Consider the following 20,650-nt stretch of genomic DNA (forward strand, 5'->3'; position numbering starts at 1 on the left):
ACCTTCTCATAACAGACCAATAAATATTGTTGTTGTACGCACAAACGGGCATTTGATAAGTGGTAAACTTTGCCTCTGTTTAACAGTAGAACATAGGGCATTGCTAGCAGGGATGATGTTGTGATCACATGCTACTATAACAATGACCTGGACCCCATCCTTTAATTCCTGTTCCCTCCCACCAGCGTCCCGCTGCCTTTCCCAAGCTGTGCTGTTATTACTGTTGCACTGTTCAAAGCAAACGCCCTAAATCCCTTGTGCAATATGGGTCTAACTGCAACAAACTGGCCTTTCATCTATCTGATCCTCGAGAGAGACACATTATTATACAGGTATACTGACAAAAAAAAAAAACGTATTTCAGGAAATAAAAACTTCCTCAACATTTTTGATATTTATCACAACTTAGACACATCACAGTTTTCCAGCGAGACACCTTACAGAGATACACTTCAAAAGCAATCACTTAGTCCACATACTTTAGAGACGTCTTTATTTTCCTTACCTTGACATGCTGTCCGTCATGCAGTTCTGACCCAGGTATCCCTCACCTCTGGCTGACAGTGACCCTTGTGAAATGCCCGGCCGAGATTTCCACGACTCCATTAACGCTGTTACGGGCGAAATTAGATTCAACAAAGGGTTGGATTGGTCCCTCACATCATGCCGCGTGAAAGACATTGTTCCTTGCGCTCCAATCTGGTAATGGAATGAATGTCCACCGGAATTAACTCCAACAATGGCCGATGTAGGCATGCTGTTATTCTCTTGGTAATAGCTGCCATCAGTGGTCTCCTGCTTAACCCCTTTAGACAGGACATTGTTGGAGAACACATCAGACTCATAGTTCCCATTCATAGAGGAGACAGGGGGTCCTAAGATACCAGAAAGACTGAATTCATCAATGTTATTCCTCAGGGACAAATAGGTGGTCTCAGATGCAGGATAGAGACTAAGAGATGGCGACTGCTCAGCATAGGGCTGGGGGTTCATACATCCCTCATTTATGTTGGGCTCACTCTTAATCTGTGTGATAAAAGGTGTGCTACCCGCATTACACTTGGAGCTGCCTAAACACATGCTCCTGAAGTCAGTCCCAGGCTCGTTCTTGATGTACTTAACCATGCCCATCTGGTCTAAGCCGACGTTAAAAACCTCCCCGTCTAACATCTCTACTTTGGGGAATTCAAAGTTCTTGAAGTCTGAGTCTCTGGTCAGACCAGCTGCATCTGGGCTGTTGGTGTCGTTTTGCACCAACCTTAGTCCTCCAGCAGGACTGGACACAGGGAACCCACCAGAGGAGGGGTTCTGTGGGCTGCCGACAGCCATGGCGCCCCCTGAAGCCGGACTGGACATGGATGGCCTTGCGGTGTTGCAGTTGTTGGCAGTGCTGGTGCAGCTGCCTCCAGTAGGGCTTGAGACAGACGACCTGATATTACAGGTAGTGCTGCAGGACGGTGGTGATCTCACACTGCTCATACTGTGGGGGCTGGACATGGGGGACCTCATGACGTTGAGCGGGCTGGTGAGAGGAGGCGAGCCCACTGTGCTGGACTCCACGGGGCTACATGTGGCTGAGTTCCTGCGCTTGATGTTGGCCAGAGTTGCAGCACAAGACGTCTGGCTGACAGGACTACTGACGGACGAGCACACCGGTCCAAAACACGTAGGAGGACTGGTGGTTGATGACACCATATTGTTGCTACCCCCGGGACTAGAGATGGAGCTGGAAGTCTGGGGGCTGCAGGACAGAGACGAAGCTAGCATTGATGCTGAGCTAACTGGAGTCCCAGTCGCGCATTCTCTGGGAGTGGTGCTGGGTTGCTGGAAACCAAAGTGCTTTAACTTGGGGCTCTTTGTGGAACCACACTGGGTCTCCTCTAGAGCCCGCCCACACCCTGGATACATCTTTCCAGGGCTGGTACTGCCACCATGCTGGCTAAAAGCAAAGTCTGCCTCCCTGGCAGCATTCATATACAGTCCCATAGACTCAGCCACAGTCTTGGAAAGCTCCTTAGAGTCCATTTCCTGCTTATGACCATGGAGGGTGTTGTTGAAGTGAGGGAGAACAAATGGCTGGTTCTGGCTAAGCCGAAGCATTGGCTGCTCCGGCTTCTTGGTATTGTTGTCTTTGCAGTCAGTGGCCGGGCTTCCAGCAGGGCAGCTCACATTGACTATGTCCATCAGGATATCACTGCTAGTCAGACTTGAATCCTCTGTGCTGCAGCAGTGCTCCATGGTGCTGGGGACCTGCGGCCATCGATTCTCTGTGTCGCTCCCATCAAAGAAACTTTGGTATCTTTTGGTCTCCATTGCTGACTCATTGATTCACCTGGTAAGCGGAAAGAAGTAGAGAAATTAATGACAATAGTTCCCAATGCTGTTTTTTCAAGCTGCGTACAATGCATTGGTCTGAAAATAAAAAATGTATGACATGTTTTTTAAACATATTTACCTTCAAGGAGAGAACAACATGCCTCATTTGAATATAACGTATAATGTTAAGAATATAATTGTACTGTGTAAATAGAGTATTTGTCGTTTTGAATAGCAGTAGGTTCTGCTTCAGTAGATTAAAACACAATGAAGCAAAAAAGCATGTGAAAATGAAGAAAAAGGCTGAAAGATTATTTATGTTATCTACAAATACAAAATAAAAAGGATTGACTTAATGTTGATATTATAATGACTTCCTTTTAAATAACAACAAAACAAAAACATATATAATACTGTGTAAATCTGAAGCAGTCCAATGCAAGTTTGTCCTTTGTTTCCTCACTCACAGAAAAAGCTCCTTATCACTGCAATACAGGGGATGTACAGTCTCCTAACTTGAAGAAAACTGCATTTCAAGGGTTAATGTATCTACGTGACGTCGTCTGGGCTTTTTGAATTCCCACCTCTGCTGCGCTTCTATTGGACAGCTTAGTCAGAAATCCACCAGCTTTATCTGGCCCTTTCTTTGATTGGTCGCAAAGCTGTCACTCAATAGTTATTGCTCTTCTTGCAGTCACAACATAGCTGCGACATAACTTAAAATGTTGCTTTAGCGCCTGGAGCAGCTTCGTCATGTGCAAAAGAAATAAAAATACTGCCGATAGCAAGGCATACCAGGTTATAACAGGTTGCAATGAAAATACATTGCTTTGAGTCATGTTAAAATGCATTTGTTAGTGCTACGCTTCACTCTTTGAAAGACTCACAGCTGCGGAGCAGCAAAGACATCGGAGTTAAAGTTATTCAGGTTGCCTGCAAAAAATCCCAAGCACAATAAGTGCGCAACTAAAAATATAAAACAGAAAAAGAAAAAGATGTCAGACTGATAATGCCTCCCTCTTGCTCCAGCCGTGATTGCCTTGCCTCTGTAGGACATGCAACTCTGCATATCTCTCCATTTTGCGTATGCGCAGAAGTAATTCTAAAAGACGATTTTTTTCTTTATTGTTGCTGGCGAAGTTATTTAAGTCGTCTCATTTGAATGACAAGATAGAGAAAGTGCACAAGGAAGACACTATTATTACTAAAGTCTTATTTTTGGAAACAATTTGACACACTACATATTTCTGAGCACCACTTGACAGGTGCTTGCAGAAACGAAAATCTATGAATAAAATGATTGTGGCACATTTCGTTTGTAGGCTACATAAAGTGCAATAAACTTCTTGGTGACTTTTATTATGGAGCAGACACTGAGATTACGGCCCCGGTGTAAAGTTGTTAGATTTCTCTCCCGTAGCAAATGAATCGGGCGTAAGAACTCAGCTTTTTTCCCGATTGAACAGTGAGGACTTTGCTTTCAGTATCATCTCACACCCCGCGCCAAATGAAAATGTACATTCAAACACTGCGCTCCGTCCTTCCTTACCTTAATTACGACATTCAGAGTTGTCAGGTGGCCGTGTTGCTGGGCAGCGATAATCCAGAGGACAAAATAAAAGATACGAAAACCAAATAAATATGAACTAATGTCTTGTTTCTACTCTTTCCAATACATAGTTTTCAGTTTGACAGCTAGGCGCACTGGAGAAGTCTACTGCGTATTATCACTAGTAATCCTCCACAGCAAGCCGCTGCTCCTGACAGGACGAACGGCGGCCACGGGTCGGACGACAGCGGCAGATGAGCTCACATTATGCCCGCACATTTACAGATTACCGATTCTGGGCCCCAAAATAAAAAGAGTAATACAAACAAACGAAGGAGTCGGTTCGGACTTGAAGTCAGCGACGTCATTCACAGGCACATGGACCCTCCTACTGCAACGAGTGCAACACAAACTCTGAGGAGGAGGGGAGGCAGCGAGGAGAGAGGAGAGGGGAGGGGCTCAGCGCAGGTAGACAGAGCCGCCTGGAAATAGGGCACCGTGCTCAGCGCAGTGGTGTTTGGAAATAAACTCCAAAAGCAGTCTTTTTCAATCAAATTAAACAGTACTTACAAGTTTGTTACACATTTTTTGAAGGTTTAAAATAATAAGTCCTCTTCCCTCACTCTACTTTATCCTGTTTTTTTATTTATTTTCCTCATCTTTTCCAGTGCCACATCTGAAAAGGTTAGCCATATGGAGCTCGTGCACAAACATACACATGAACGCGCACTGACAATTTAGATAAGAGCAGATAGAGAAAGAGCCATCCCAGTCTCACTTTTACTGTTGACATGGATCCTGGATCCTATAAAAATCCTGTAAATATTATATATATATCTATATATATATATATATAGATATATATATATATATAGGCCATTTTACTTTTGGAAATCAAGTCAGGATGTTGCCCTGTGACTCTGACGGCTGCCTCCACTAGGTGGAGCAATATTTCTACTGCTTTTGAAAAAGTCTATTGGATGGTCAAGATGTCACTTAACTCAATCCTTAAAACTATGATGCAAATCTTTATTCCACACATTTAATTTAATTGAAACCATTTTCCCGCAAAACTGTAGTTGTTCCTCTATAAAAAAAAAAATTAAACTAGAAAAATAATTAACAAAAAAAACAACAAATAATTTCAGTACAGTAATAAGATTAGATGAGATCACTGATAGTGTCCTTTGTTGCACTATAATGTGTCTGTGTTAATCTTCGATGCCACCAACAACCTATCATTTGGAACAAGATGTTATTTACATGTTTCTACCAATATGTCATGACATTGATGTGAGTTTAGACTTTGGTGGTGCTCCAGCAACATCCAACAATCAGTTTAATCTCTGCAGTTGTCAGTCAGTCGAGTCACTTTCTGTAGTGTTTCATGTGACTGCATAACAGTGTGCATGTAGGACTTCGGCTTTGAGAGTGGATACAGTAGTTTGAATGTTTCTCTTTATTGCTTGTCTGGGTTTTCCAATCCAGCCTGTAGCCATTACCCAAGCGAGGCAGCAGCAGTTAGATTAGTCAAAGCCATCCGAGCAACACTGCCCACCTCCCTGATCTGCCTGTTAATCACCCATGAATGGGGACCTGCTTTCAGAAAAAGCAGCAGAATGGAGATATAACCAATGTTTCCCACCCCCATTCATGCAGCTCCCATTTGTCCATTGCACATAATGGATGCCAGTCAAACACATCATGAGCAAATCTAATTTAGCTCCGCATCAAAGATTTTTCCTCAGTGACAGTCATAAGACTTTGCAGACTGACAGCAGAACACGGCTGATATGAAATCAGTAATAATTGCCTCCATCATTTGTAAAAATTCAAGGCAGCTCCATTGAGTCCCACTGAGCATTCAGGCACTGTTGTTTTTGCCAAATCAATGATAATCACACTAGCCTGAAAACATTGTATATACATGGAAGCTAAATATAGCTGTATTTTAAGGGTGGGGGTCCTTTTGGATGAGTGATTGCTATGATTAGGAGCATGCTTCCACTCAAGTTTAGAGACATAGCAGACAACTCCACTAGCTGCGAAGGCCAAAGGCAAAGCAGAGAGGTGCATGCTGCGCCTCGTGGGGACAGGTGAATTGGAGCATGTTAACTCTGAAACAAAACACTTGTCAACTCAGCAGAAGACCCAGTCCCCATCGTGTGTAGTAATTACAGACATGGTTTTAATCAGAGAAGTAGTCCGTCACCATCATCCTCCCTCGGCAGCTTTTGGTTCCAATTAAGCAGTTATTCATGTGGAATATTCAGTACTAAAGTGATCATGTATCCATCCCAGAAGTGGGATTACCAATCCCCTCTGGTTTCTCACAATTTTACAATGTTTAGTATTGCCTCGAACAAGTCAATCCCACAACATATCAGGATACACACCATGAAAAAACGTACTCTCAAACTTTACAAATCCAGCTAATACGGAACAACATAAGCAATGATGCATGAATGCAAGTTAAGCATTCGCTCTTCACTGTGGGTTAACGGAGCTTGTTGCTGGAAACAGCTGCCTGCTAGCTTTAAACGCCAAAGTAGAATGAAGCAAACAGTAATGTTGCATGCTGCGAAAGATGAGTGAAAAGCCCCTTTAAATGCTTTGTAGAGGTGCATAACTGTTAGTAAATCTCTACGGGTTCATCCCTACAAGCAAACTTCTCACATACAGATCCATTAGATCAATTGTTACTCGACACATTCTGATTATAGCAGCTTTATCACTGACATTTTAAATATTTCTGTTTTTCTGTAATCTCTTTTGCCCCTAATCTGTGTTGGACTGTTACATAATAGATGGCTGGAGTAAGATCAACACACATACATCATCAGCGGCCCCCCCCCCCACCCCTCTTGTCAATACTTTTTGTCACTCATGCTGCAATTTAAGGTTCACAGAGATAAGGTTGTACTGAAAGCAGTCAAATATATGTAAAATGGAAGAGTTACACAACCAACTTGCAATATTTTTTATTTATTCACCTTGAGATTTAATTATAGACAGAATCAGTGTGACTGTCAGTGTGAACATTTACAACATTTCAAATAAAGGCAAATTCAACTGAGTCCAGATCCGCGAGGAAATATATTGGGGAAGAACTGTATCATCATAGATAGATAGATATATTTCCTATTTTTAAATATGAATGCATGATTAATGTGTTATTTAATTTTAAAAAATCCAAGTGTGATAGAAAAAGAACTAAGACTTTCCACATGAAGATGCAAAATAAGGCCAGCATCCAGTTTCACTTTTGACACAGATTGCTGTTCACCTTAAGTTGCCCTACTACACAGTTAGCACGTAACATTTAAGTGCTGAATGATATGCATTCAGCCTGTCTCTCTCGTGATATGTGTTCGCCACCTGGGCTTTGTTCATCCTACTTAAGCAATGATGACTGAAAACACATTGATGATTAAATAACATGTTTATCCTCTGTGTAGACAGAGATGCATATTCAGTGGGAACACTGCGTATAGGCTACAGCCTGGCCTCAGATCAGATCATTAACATTAAGAGAATTATAACTAAATAATGTGTTGTTCAACAAAACTGTGTCAAGTACATTATGAATTGATATTCCTGGTGTCTACTTGCAAAATTCTCCCCCAACCTGCAGCACCGAAAGGTAGAGTGAGCAATTAAGCAAGAACTGTGCCATATTGCACATTTCATTGCAATATGGTTGCATCTGATTTGGGCAAATTAGAAGTGTGAAACAGATTGATACAACTTTTTAAAATACATTTGTTGCAGGTTATTCATTTACATTTGTTTCTGTTGATATTGGAATCCTGTGTTTGTTTTAAACCAAGGACATTATAAAAAGTTGATGCAAACGTTGTAGACTTCACTGGGTCGGATTGTGGTTTGCTAAGCTTATCTAGACGCATTCAAACTTTGTAACTTTGCAGATGTTTTATAACAGATGTTCGTACTGCTATAGAATTGATTTGAGTGTATGCAAGGTGTTTGAATAGAAGACACATTTTTCCCTGACAATATTACATTATAAAGTAAGATTATTTCCAATACATTATTCTGTATGCAGCATTCTGTGTAGTAGCTGGTCAAAGTAACAGTACATTTAACACACGCTGTAGCCCTCCACCAACTTTAAAGCGATGGTTATATGTTGCTTTTTAGCTGTTTAATGCTGCATGGTGATCACTTTCTTAGAGTCTCTGTCTGCTGTTTGGTGCTCAGCAGATAGTAGGAGCCGTGAACAATTTTCACAAGAAAGGTAATGCTTAACAAGAAACCCAAAAGTTGAGTGGAAAGAGATTTAAATACTTAATTTAGCTGAGAGGAACTTCAGAGCAGAATGATAATTCTCACTACAAGCAACACACGTAGTCATTTGATCCATTATTTATATACAAATATTGATGAGAGCAGCTTAGACCAAAGGGTTAAAACACTTCTCCGACTACCACTATATCTCTTTTACAGTTGTTTTCCTTTTTAATGAAGTATTCTTCAATATTTCTGCCTTGAGCTGGCAAAGGGAGACAGGCGGACGTCAATCAGAACGACTGAACAGTAGCCAGATAAACAGCAGAGCTCAACGTGTCCCTCTGCCTGGGATGTAATGTGGAGATACAGTAGAAAAGAGAGCCAGGCAACAGGAGGGGGGGGGGGATTAGAAAAGCCACCTTTACGCGGATGCACTGTCTTGCTGTTTGTGTGTCATTTATAAAGGTTACCTTCTGCTCCTCTGTCTGTCACACTCTGTTCACACATCCGCGTCTACGTGCACGCAAATTCACAGAGATACATTTGATTTTTTTTTACACAATTACATACAGTGAAACACAGTGAATACCATCTGTAACTTTGATGTAGTTTTAAGCGTCTGTCCACTGAATTTAAAACAACAGTGGTGTACAGCAGCGGGTCTCTAGGGACTTTTAACATCATGTGTGTACAGTGTTTGCACACATGGGTCTCTGCTGATAGTTTTCGAAAACACACTCTTTCCAGGTGACCTTTGGTCAGACAGACTGTGTTTACAGTATGTACATTATTTTAGACCTTTGGAAAGTCTCTTCTTCTGTCTGTCTCTGCTTCTTTTACTTCCGTTTTTCCTTTCCTGGGATTCAGATACAACATATATTTAGTTTACAGTAAATAACTTGCAACCAATTCAAATAATGATAATTTTCACAATGCGATCACCAACTTTAAAATTCTCATCATATGTATATTTTAACCAGGTCAGAATCAGTATAATAATATAATAGCATTACAAAATAAAAAAAAAGAGGAGATGTCCTGGTTCAGATGCTGAACATGTTATTTAAGCCTCCCAGGTTAGCATCTCTCTGGGGACTTCACTGCATGTTATCCCCCCGCTCTACCCTCATTTCCTGTTATCTTGCTGCTCTCTGCTTTCAAAATAAAGGCTAAGTGCCTGAAATAATATGTTGAGTAAATGAATATGGCAATGCTGAAATAAAGAAAGACATCAACCTCCACTCTTTATTCTCAGGTCGTCCTCAACCCTCTTGTTGGGAGGATCTGCTTAGAAAACAGCTGAACCTGAGGTGCAAAAGTTGAAATGGCCTGAACGGATAGACAAACTGTAGAAAGAGATCATACAGCACTAAAATAGCTCGATAGTAGGCTTTGCTAGGAAAGAATAAGACACTTCTGTACCAATTAAAAAATACAGGAGCCCTGTACTCTATTCATAGTTATGTTCTTTCTTTGGAGAAAAAAATCCTCTCAAAGGGGAAACAAGTTTTCTTTTTGTTTTCCGTATGAACAATTCTGATACATTTCACTTTGAAGCTTGTGGAAGATCAAAGCAAACCATGAATGTGTGGTGGGGAAATCATATTGCTTTTTAGGGGGTAAACAACATCTAAACACGATTTTAACAAAAAGGCGAGATGTCAAACTAATTTGCCTGCATCTTGTCCCAAACTGCTTGGCTTGTGATCATTTGCCACTGAGGCAGAGAAAACCTCGAGAAATGAGCAACCAGCTCTTGTCGGGGTTTGTGCACTGATGAGATGCATGTCACATTAATTATGCCAGATACGGGTGTGCTGTGTTTCTGGAATCTCAGTTCATCTATTTGTAATAATAAAGTAACAGCGAGGTTTCCTGCTAACTGAAAAGCAACTGTTTGTGTTATGCATGAGTGGATATACTGTAAGCGCTTTCCAGTACAATGTATGATTTAAAAATAGCACAGTCGCCTACTGCGAGATACTGTGCACCCACAGCTGTTTAGAATTTGTATGTACATTCATATACCCTTGTTACACGTACACTTTCACACATGATTACACATGAACTCTTTTATTATTTCACATTTATGTGAGCAAACAGCCTCAAAGTCAAAGCCATAATCCACCTCATCCTTATAGTTAGAAAAATAATTTGCTGTTTTTTCTTAATGCACTTTTTTCTTACTGCACTTCTTAATAATAACAACGGTATTACATGTAAGGTACCTGGTTATTATTAAGACATCAGTGTCAGCGTCTAATCAGTATTTGTGTCCATTTGGTTTATTAATTACATCGGCTGGTACAAACTCAGATCACTTGGCGAAAAATATCAAAAGCTGACGCCTGTGTCATGATTAATTTCACAGTGAACAGTCTCCGCGATGTCAGTGGTAATTAGGCATCACCAATTGCATAACACACCATGTGTCAGGGTGGGTGGCATGGGTGTGTGTGTGTGTGTGTGTGTGTGTGTGTGTGCATTTATGTGTGTGTGTGTGTGTGTGTGTGTGTGTGTGTGTGTGTGTGTGTGTGTGTGTGTGTGTGTGTGTGTGTGTGTCTGTGTGTGTGTGTGTGTGTGTGTGTGTGTGTGTGTGTGTGTGTGTGTGTGTGTCTGTGTGTGTGTGTGTGTGTGAGAGAGAAAGCGAGTGTGTGTTTGTGTGTGTGAGAAAGTGAGTGTGTGTGTGAGAAAGCGAGGAAGAGGCAGGGAGGAGTAAAGGGATGAAGAAATCGAAAAATAAATATCACTTCAACTACTTCTGTAGCTCTAGGAAAGCAAGAGAAAGTTTTGAATATAGATGTTTTTGAAACTTATAAAGTACTGTTTTTTGTGTAGAATACATTAAATGGAATATCTTTATGTTTTTCCTATGTATGTTGATAGTGATCTGGCGGAATAAATATAATCTTTACATAATTGTACTGAAACCTTGTTTCAGTGGCTGTGATGTTGAGCTAATGGGGGTCTAAATAAAAAACATGAACATCAATAGAAGCCCATGGCTGCCCGAATGTTTTCACCAGGTAGTAGGCACAAATGCTTTTATATGCACCGCCTGATTACTGGCACATAGTATTCTATTTTATTCATTAAAATGTTTTGATATGCTTCCTCTTAATTTTGGATGAATCCATGAAGCCTTATTGTCTCCCAGCTACATTAAATCTTTATTTTGCCAGGTTACACACATGTAATTTTCAGCAGTGACCTGCAGTGTGTCTGGCATGCATCACGTCTGCTGAAACTTTGGTGCAAACTTTGCTCACAATTAACTACAGAGGGCTTTATTAATCCTGTGAGCGGGGCTTTTTTTCCCTTTCCCTTTTTTTTCTTCAAAAATAAACAGTGGCCCTTAACACTCAAATTAACACAGATTGGGATTTGATGTGCTGTGCAGCCAGATGGCTTGCTCACTCGCTCTCTAGCGGGCTGGCAGTGCAGCTGAGGACGAAGGCACTTCCAGAGCGGATTTGAAAGAATCTAGGCCAGAAAGAGTGGGGCTGCTCTCGGAGACTAGCCGCCAGTGCTGTCATGTTTTAGTGCACATTTTCTATTTGAGGAAGAAGCCGCTACATAGAGGGATGTGCAGTGTGCGTGTGTGTGTGTGTGTGTGTGTGTGTGTGTGTGTGTGTGTGTGTGTGTGTGTGTGTGTGTGTGTGTGTGTGTGTGTGTGTGTGTGTCTGTGTGTGTGTGTGTGTGTGTGTGTGTGTCTGTGTGTGTGTGTGTGTGTGTGTGTGTGTGTGTGTGTGTGTGTGTGTGTGTGTGTGTGTGTGTGTGTGTGTGTGTGTGTACTGTATGTGTGTGCAATGACTCGAAGAGGAGGAATGCCTTCTTGATAGAAATGAAGGGAAAGACGACTCATCTCAGAGTAAACAAGTGTGTAGAGAAAAAAAATCCATTCTTCATTTTTCTCATTTCTACCTACGTTCTACAGAGTCTACACACATGGATTGCACAGTGATGCTTCAAATAAATACAAAATATTCATATAACTGTAAGGCATATTTAACAGAAGTAGTTCTGCTAATTTTGTATCTAAATGATGTGACATTGGGTGACAGAATCCAGATATTTACACTAAAATCCATACTCAGTGAAATGTAAATGTGCTTGAGACAAAAGTTTAGGCAGTATACTTTGTGTGTAAAGTATGCATCGAAGTACAAAGACCAGTATAGAGATCAGCACATTTATGAACAGTGTAGCACAGACATTCAAATGCAACTTTTAGAGCAAGTCATTATTCAAAAGCCTAGCCTCCATCTGGAAAGTGGCAAACTTGGCTGTTTTCCTGGTGTTGCTGTGGAGGAAAACTGGGTCTGTGTGAAATTGCAGGACTCATGATACTTTGCTAAGGTGTAAATTTGTCTGGCTTTGATGATTATTTCTTCACAGCCTTGCTGTGCCAATGGTTAGGGGGTTAAAGTTGTCACAAGACTCATAAAAAACTTTTCAGGTTGTGAACAAAGTCTCGGCAAGTGATTGAAAAGCGTGAACACAGAGGAAAGGGTAATATTAGGGAAACAAATATCCTACTTGCACTTCAAACTGCAGACTGCACTGGACAAATGTAATCATTTTGACAGTTTGACCATCACACATTTCCTGATATCAGATAAGATGATTTCAGTAAAAGCAGTCATGAGTGGATTTCAATTTCCTCAACATCTTGTCAAAGCAGACGGTCAAATCGTTTTTTTTTTACTGGAGAGGACTCGGGCAAGAAATAGCAAGCTCAGAGGAGAATGAACTATGGCTGCAACCAAAAATGAATCTTACTATCAGTAATTCTGTTCATCATTTTCTTGATTAACCAGTTAAAGTGTCAAATAATAAGGAGCCCTATCTCCCAGAGCCTACAGTGTTTTTTCAAATTACTTATTTTGTCAGTCCAAAATCCCCAAATCCAAAGAGATTCAGTTTACACTGATATAAAGCAGAGAAGAGACATGGAATTTTTGCTTAAAAAGGGACGCACGCAATGAATACATTTTCTAAATAGTTCCTCGAAAATGTGTATTTGTCTTGTCTGTCAAATAATTAGCTTTTTGTTTCATCATCCTACCACACTTTTTAAAGGTGGGTTTAAGAAGGAACATTTTAAATTCTTAAATTAATTACATATACAGATGACACACAAAACAAGTAGTCCGCACAATGAATTAGTTGTTAACTGATTCCTACTGTATAGGATGTTGTTGAAATAAGAAGATAGAAATCCTATATTTAAAAGTATACGTTTTAACTGTAGAGTCAAATAATGTCCTGTCCTTCATGCGGTCCTTTGTCTTCTTCAGAGAATATTTCAACAACATGTCTAAATGGCTCCATAACCAAAGCACAGGGCACAGCAACACAACAGCAGATTCACATTAATTACAAACTGGCAAAGTTGTTGATTTAAGTCTGTACTGAAAGCCAGGAGTCTGTGTGAATGGCCCGAAGTGCCAGACAACACCTTCTGTTTCGATCGATGGCCATCAGCATGCACACCCCCTTACACAACGAGGCTGCTCTGCTATATATACACACCAGCCTCCACTGCCTGGGAGGAATCTCCTATTACAAACTAACTTTATCTTATATTTTTCTATTCTTTAGCAACCTCATTATCTGTGTGTGTGTGTGTGTGTGTGTGTGTGTGTGTGTGTGTGTGTGTGTGTGTGTGTGTGTGTGTGTGTGTGTGTGTGTGTGTGTGTGTGTGTGGTGTGTGGTGTGTGTGTGTGTGTGTGTGTGTGTGTGTGTGTGTGTGTGTGTGTGTGCGTGTGTGTGTGCGTGCGCGTGTGTGTGTGTGTGTGTGTGTGTGTGTGTGTGTGTGTGTGTGCGTGCGTGCGTGCGTGCGTGCGTGCGTGCGTGCGTGTGTGTGTGTGTGTGTCGAGGGCTGCAGACTCTTCCAGCATCTCAGAGGAATTTCGCATATTTTTAAGATTAGAATTAAGACAACGTAAAAGTAAAAAAAGAAAGCTCTTATTTCTCTATTTATTTTTAAAGTAAACACAACTGTGGGGTAGAGGATACATTAGGAACATATGTGTTTCTGACACAGTGTGCATATTAAACACGATTGAATTGGGTTATCAGTAATGAATAAACACATTTGCACCGAACACAGAACAAAACTATTCTTAGCCAAACTGTAGCCTGTTGTTTGATTTTTCATGTAGAATAAAGACTTTGGGCTCAACAACTGTTCATTAGCTAACCATATTGTACAAGTGTCTCTGTTGCACTGTAGCCAATGGAAGACTTAACAGGAGATGATGCTTTTGTTAGAAAAATGACCACAATGCATGCCCCTTGTTAACCTGCAGAACCCCTTCTCCATCTTCTAGTAGCAGCAGAGAGAGTGCAGGGTCAGAGGGGTTGTTTATCTGAATATGTAATATTATTATATTCTGCCTGACTCCTTGATTCTTTATCTGACTGAGGTTTGGGAAAGTTAAAATCTTTGGCCTTGACCATTGCTCTGAAAATCATTAGCCTAACTGGGCTTTGTATTGATAGATTCGTGGCGTAGTCCGTGGTGCTTAAGGACCTGGCTATAAATATTTTTTAATGTTCACCAAAAACCTTAAGTCAGAGTCCATAAGCTTATTTAACCCCGATGGTCATCAGTGGAGCTGATTATTGCGGGGCACAACATGGAACTTTCCAACCCAGGCAGAGTCTGTTTTAAGTGTTTATGCTAAGCTAAAATGCTACTGGCTGTTGTTTCATATAAATCAAATCAAAGTTTATTTATATAGCCCAATATAAAACAAAAGTATTTACACAGAAAGGGAGCTTGGTAGCCGAGCACTCTGACTCCTGATCTGGTTTTGCGTTTTTTTTGGTTATGTGCACCACTAGCAAACCTGCACCCTAGAGCGTAACGTTCTAGGGGGCAAGAGTGGATTAAAATATATGTTTTAGTCATGATGGTGCCTGACCGTTTAGCGTAAGTGGGAGCGAGTGTAGAGCTGCTAAATTGGAGTGATATGGTCCTATTTTCTTGTTTTGCACTTTATAGACATAAATAACTTTCAGCAAAGAAAGAATAGCATATTTCCCAAAGTTAGAACGTTTGTGTTATATGTTACTATGCTACCTCCGCGACCCGAACACGGATAAGTGGGAGAAGATGGATGGATGGTTATTGCTATTTGAGCTAACCATATAAACCATATTCATTTTACTTCTTAAATAGATTATTTGCTACTATAAAATACTTTATGTCGGCAATTCCTTTTCCTCTTAAAAAAAATAGACTTCATCCAAATAGTTACTGTACATACTGACAGAACAACATGCTTTACTAATATTATGTTGTCTGAGGATTAGGAAACGCTGGCATCTCTAATGTTATCATTAAGTATTTTCTTAAAGCCAAACAATCTGCTTGGTTTGTTTGAGCAGACAGTGGTTAAAGTGTGTGCCATAAAGAACAAAGCGGGAAAGAGCCTTTTGAAAAAAAAAAAAAATGCCATTCTCTCAACTGTACTAACTCTGCACTGGCAGAGTTTGCAAACAGAAGAGGATGAAAGTGTTGCTTTTATGTTCATTGTTTGGTGGGTGAAATCCATGGAGGAGCCGGACTGTGTTTCCATGCCCATATTGAACATCTGTTGTATGCAGTGAACATATCTTTCATTCATTGAGGAATACTTATTTGAAAAAGTTTTAAAGTAAACAAGACTTTTTACCTTGGGTAGAAGCTGTAGCTCAGGTAGAGGAAAAAAAGGAAGACTGTAACTCTGGCGTCCAACAAAAAACTGAGCCCGAAGTTTTCCCAGCAGGGAACACCGGGGAGAATAACAGACTCATTATTTAAAGTGACCACTCCACGCTCGGCTTTGAATAATTCAAGAGCATTTTTAATGTATTTGACTTGGTTTAGGATCAGTTTTTATGGAATTATAGAAAAGTAAGTATATTCACAGTCAAGGTGCAAAAAAAGCTTATGAAAAAACCTGGGGTCCCGTAGTCAGTGCAATTAATACATTGTAAATCTAAGAATTTAGCTTAAGTGAATATGCAGTTTACTGTTTACGTGCACAAAGGTGGGGTAGGTCATTTTGGAGAAACCAGCTCGAGTGCGCTAGAATTTGAAAATACGCAACCGGAAAAAATCTGCCACTTCCTTACAGAGCCCCTCCTCCAACACACACGAACGCGCACATGACCAATGAGGGCACGAGATAAGTTTGTGCACAGATGGAAGGCTGACAGGCAGGTAGGCCATCCGGTTATTTTAGCCGGGCCGGTGAAAATGATTGGTCGTGCTTTTTACAGTACCACGGCTTCCACAGATGACATTTTTTAATGGATTTTTTGTCAAAGCATTTACTCATTGCTATCGGGATGTTAAGAGCATTCCATGGAATGTAACAAAAAGTGTTTCTGAAATAAATTACATACCCCACCTTTAATTATTGTTGTTTAGTGACATTTTTAAGATAATTTTCTCCGTTGGATAAATCTGACAATTTATATGGCATTGTTTATTGGCTTAAAATAAGCACACGAGCAGTATCTTTTCGGAATAAAGGTATTACATAACCTATATTAGTTTGCAGACTATAACTGGCAGTGAAAACATTAAATCCAGCAGCTCCAAAATGTACATAAACTGTCAGTCACATTGTCTGTGCATGTCCTCATATTTCAGCAGTTCAGCATACAAATACTATGTACTGGCAGAATAGAGCCTCCTACTCTAATAAAGCTCCTGATGAGCAGGTGGCACCTCGTACAGTAGCCTCTGCAACCAGTGTATGAATGTGAATGGGTTGGCTTGTGTTATAAAGCACTTTGAGTGGACGCCTAGCTAAAGAAGCCCTATGTCAATGCAGTCCATTTGATTTGATTGTACACTGTAAGTAAGCTTGTCCTAAAGGTTCCCTAAAACCCAGGGGGTTTGCACACAGCCTCTAGTTGTATCTAGCCATGCAAATAGCATTGAATATATTTTTTCTGGGTTTTATATCTCCAAAGTAATGGAGTTGAAAGCTATTTTGTAGATCTGGAGCAATAACATTGAATTTTGAAAAAAAAAGTCAGAAACTAACTCAATCCCAATTATTCTCACCAGACCTCAACATTTGTTTTGCTCCTATCCTTTAAACAGATCTAGCTTTTGACTTGTTCTGTTTTAGTTTTTTAGTGATTTGAGCAGCACAAACAAAACGTCATCAAACTACACTGTGCTGTTCATTGTCTTGTGGCTTGAATAGCCTCAAAGGTGGATACTTCAACATTTGTTTACAACATATACTGGAGTGCTTGTAGGTCCAGGGTCCAACACTTCTCCAAGATTAATCTAGAATGCCGTGCTGCCTCTTAAAATCCAAATGTTCTGAGATGTTGTTGAACTACCATTTTCATGATTTACTGAGATTTTGAAGATGCTGTAAAATCAGTGATTTGCATTTTTATATCTAATTCCTTCTTCGTCTTCTTCGTTAAAACCTCCTCTTCTCCCATGTGCATCCTCAGTCCAATTCTGACCTACAGGAGCATATTGCTACGTGAATTATCCCTTTGATTGCCTGTGTAGGAGGGACATTTACAGTAACGAGGAACCTGGGAACCGGATTTACTGTTCCATATGCACTCCAATGACATTACTCGAAATGATGATGATGACAGTCATAAATTGGTCCTGATAGCTCACAACAGATACAACCTGCATCCTGGGATTTGTTTTGCACCAATTCTTCCATGGTAAACAATTTCATCACTTTCAATTACTCGACTGCAATGTGACTTCTGTGATCAAATCTTACAGCAAATTGCATCAAATGCCTTCATCCACTGTTAGCAGCTCCATGTTGAATGTTCTCTAAATGTTTTGAGAGGAATATTCATGGTTATATCTCCCACGTTACTACAGTATGTTGTTTTCGGCCTGTCACTCTCCATCTCCTAGAGGCATCATTCCTCATCTACACCGTCATCGCAGCACATGTTCCATTTACCACGCATTAATCTCAATCAGCTTCACATCATTTTTTCTTGTCTTGTCCTTTGGGATACAATGACAGAAAAACATGCTCAGCTTTGCCAAAATGCGCCGTGGATGCTGCACTAAACGCGATTAATGGGAACTTATAGCAGCAATCGAAATGTAGTATCACTTACAATAGTTTAAGTGTTTCGAAACACAGAGCATTGCAGTATACCCCAAGTTCAATTTTGCTGGGCCTTTATAAACCTGTCTCAACGCTCCTGAGCTAACCTTTTGATAGGCCCTGGAGACAGTGTGAATTAAAGGCATTAAATCATGATTTGGCGGTGTGTGAGGGTGCTCATGGAGACATCCCCTTCACAGTCTACTGGTCAGGGTGGAGGTGTGTGGTGGTCAGTGAAGACAGGTCATCCTACAGCAGTGACGGATGGCTTTCATCAAGGGGCCCCCGGGCTCACTGGGGAAATGTACATGGAGACCGCTGCCAAAGGAGCTGATATTTATCTAGCAGCAGCCCCGCAGCCAGGACGCAGGAGGAGAGAAGTCAAGATGGAGGGTTAAGCGAGGAAAGGCACGGAGGAGTGGTCACTTCCGCATTAAAAGCTATTGCGGCATGCACTGTAAAAAATGGTGGTTTCTGGCAAATGCTTTATGCGAAGTAGATCTAATCATAAGTGCGATTTCAGCTCAGAAACATGTATTCGTACAAAGTGCCTCCCTGCAGCCCCTCGCTGCTCTAATTCAATAGCAAATGGAGACATCCTGAGATTGAAATGAAGCCAATTAGCAGGGGCACAGCTGATTTTAAAACACTGATTAAGGAATATGTGCCGTGCTCGTTCTAGGATCTATTCCCTCACTGCAGACCTGCCTCAGCTATGGGCTGCCATTAATATCCCATGAGGCACTGGGGCACGCTCCTGGCCAGCAGCCAGATTCCCTGTTATCTGTTTAAACAATTTTTCCAGGCTATTTCAAGAGGAGGGAACTCGTTGGCCATGGCTCTAGGTGCTGTTATGGCAACAGACCAGTTCATCCTAAACCTAACATAGGGAGGCGACCCATCCAAAGCCCTGCAGAATAAGCAAAAATGTGATATTTTGTCTTTAATTCTAGTCTCTGACAGCTGTCACCTTGAGTCAATCAAGGTGACAATTACAAGGAACTCCAAAAAATACTTTACCCATCGGAAATATTTAAAGTTTAAAGAAAGGTATTTTATGATGTATATTTATCTCGAAGTATGCTAAAGAATGTTGTGTTGCCAGTTTGATATAGCAGAATTATAGGATCAGAGGAGAAACGTGCAGTGGGGACTCTAATTTGAATTTATTAAATCCGGAAAATAATTGCTTATCTCTGTAACCGCTCCTAAATATAGGATCCCTTAATCCTTGATAGCTGTGTAATTGTTGCAGGATTGGAAATGCACGGAGTCCAATATAGAAATGCATATGAATAATGTGATGTTAATGAATGGCACTCAGGTTAATAAGACTTTTCAGACTGCACAGCCCACAGAAGTGTAAAACTTAAAGGAGACTGAGATGAGCCCTTTATCAATTATTTAATTTATCCAACTGACTTTTGTAATTATTAGAGTAATTATAAGTTTGTTTTATTGTGTCATAAAACGTTTATTAATGGAATTTAAAGATAGGAAGGGAATAATATTGGAAATGAATAACATTAGCCATGATGTTCATAAAATGTTATGTCCATAATAACCAGCAAAATATCAATATGAGCTCCTTGGTAAAAGCCCATTTATGTGATATAATTCCAAACACTCTCATCTAAGTTAGTATTAATTTATTTTTCATATTAGTGATGTGGCTTTAGGGGCTGCGGGTCCGTCTATCGACCAACCACTAGTCCAGATTTGGACAAGTGATGAACTAAATATTTAGAGACATCATGGATGACATTTTTATTTAAACTGAAATAATAAAACAATATAGGATGGATTTCTGTAACAAGTGTTTAAGATATGTATGTATCCCACTACACATGATATACTGTAAGGGAATTGTGATCCCTTAACTTAAGTGTTTGTCTTGTCTAATACTTTGGTTTACAGGATTTGGCTCAAAGCAGAGCCGCTTCTATTGCAGCTGTAAACAAAATATGTACTGCTGTTTAAACAAAGGTCTAGAAAATGTATTTAAACTCAATATAGGAGTAGTTTGAATAATAATCCAACAAATCTGGCCCTGTGCGTCTCAAATGAGTTGACTGAACTTTATAATAATGTCACTCTGCTGTGTCAATCTCTCATTGGCCATATACACCTTTACATGTAATCACTTTGACATAGCAGTCTGTCATTTCATAATGGACACCCTTGCTACTATTGTCTAATAGATGTTCCTGCAATAAGGCACCAACTCTTTGATCACCTTAGAACTCCATTAGTTGCTTCATGTTGCTTTGGAAAGTCAAACACAAGGACAACTGTCTGACCTCTTTTAAAGCTGACCCATAATGTTAATTGAATTTCATCCTAACGCGACACACCGGCGTAGATGACTTTACGATGACAATTATATGACTTCCTTTTAAATATGCTGTCTCTATGTTGTCTT

The 20,650-nt window shown here is 40.4% G+C and overlaps 1 protein-coding gene across 1 annotated transcript in view; it reads right to left on the reverse strand.

The window, feature by feature from the left end:
• The window catches only part of nr3c2 (nuclear receptor subfamily 3, group C, member 2), a 69,553-nt gene extending 65,267 nt beyond the window's left edge, over positions 1-4,286 (reverse strand). Inside the window, exons 1-2 of the mRNA XM_079671611.1 lie at positions 3,866-4,286; positions 506-2,332 (exon numbers count right to left, since the gene is read on the reverse strand). Of these exons, the coding sequence (XP_079527737.1) occupies positions 506-2,313 (1,808 nt within the window). The 5' untranslated portion in view covers positions 2,314-2,332; positions 3,866-4,286. The remainder of the gene's footprint in view (positions 1-505; positions 2,333-3,865) is intronic.
• Positions 4,287-20,650: the final 16,364 nt, after the last annotated feature.

The sequence above is a fragment of the Notothenia rossii genome (genome assembly GCF_949606895.1).
Source record: "Notothenia rossii genome assembly, chromosome: 1".
In the NCBI taxonomy this organism is placed as follows: domain Eukaryota; kingdom Metazoa; phylum Chordata; class Actinopteri; order Perciformes; family Nototheniidae; genus Notothenia; species Notothenia rossii.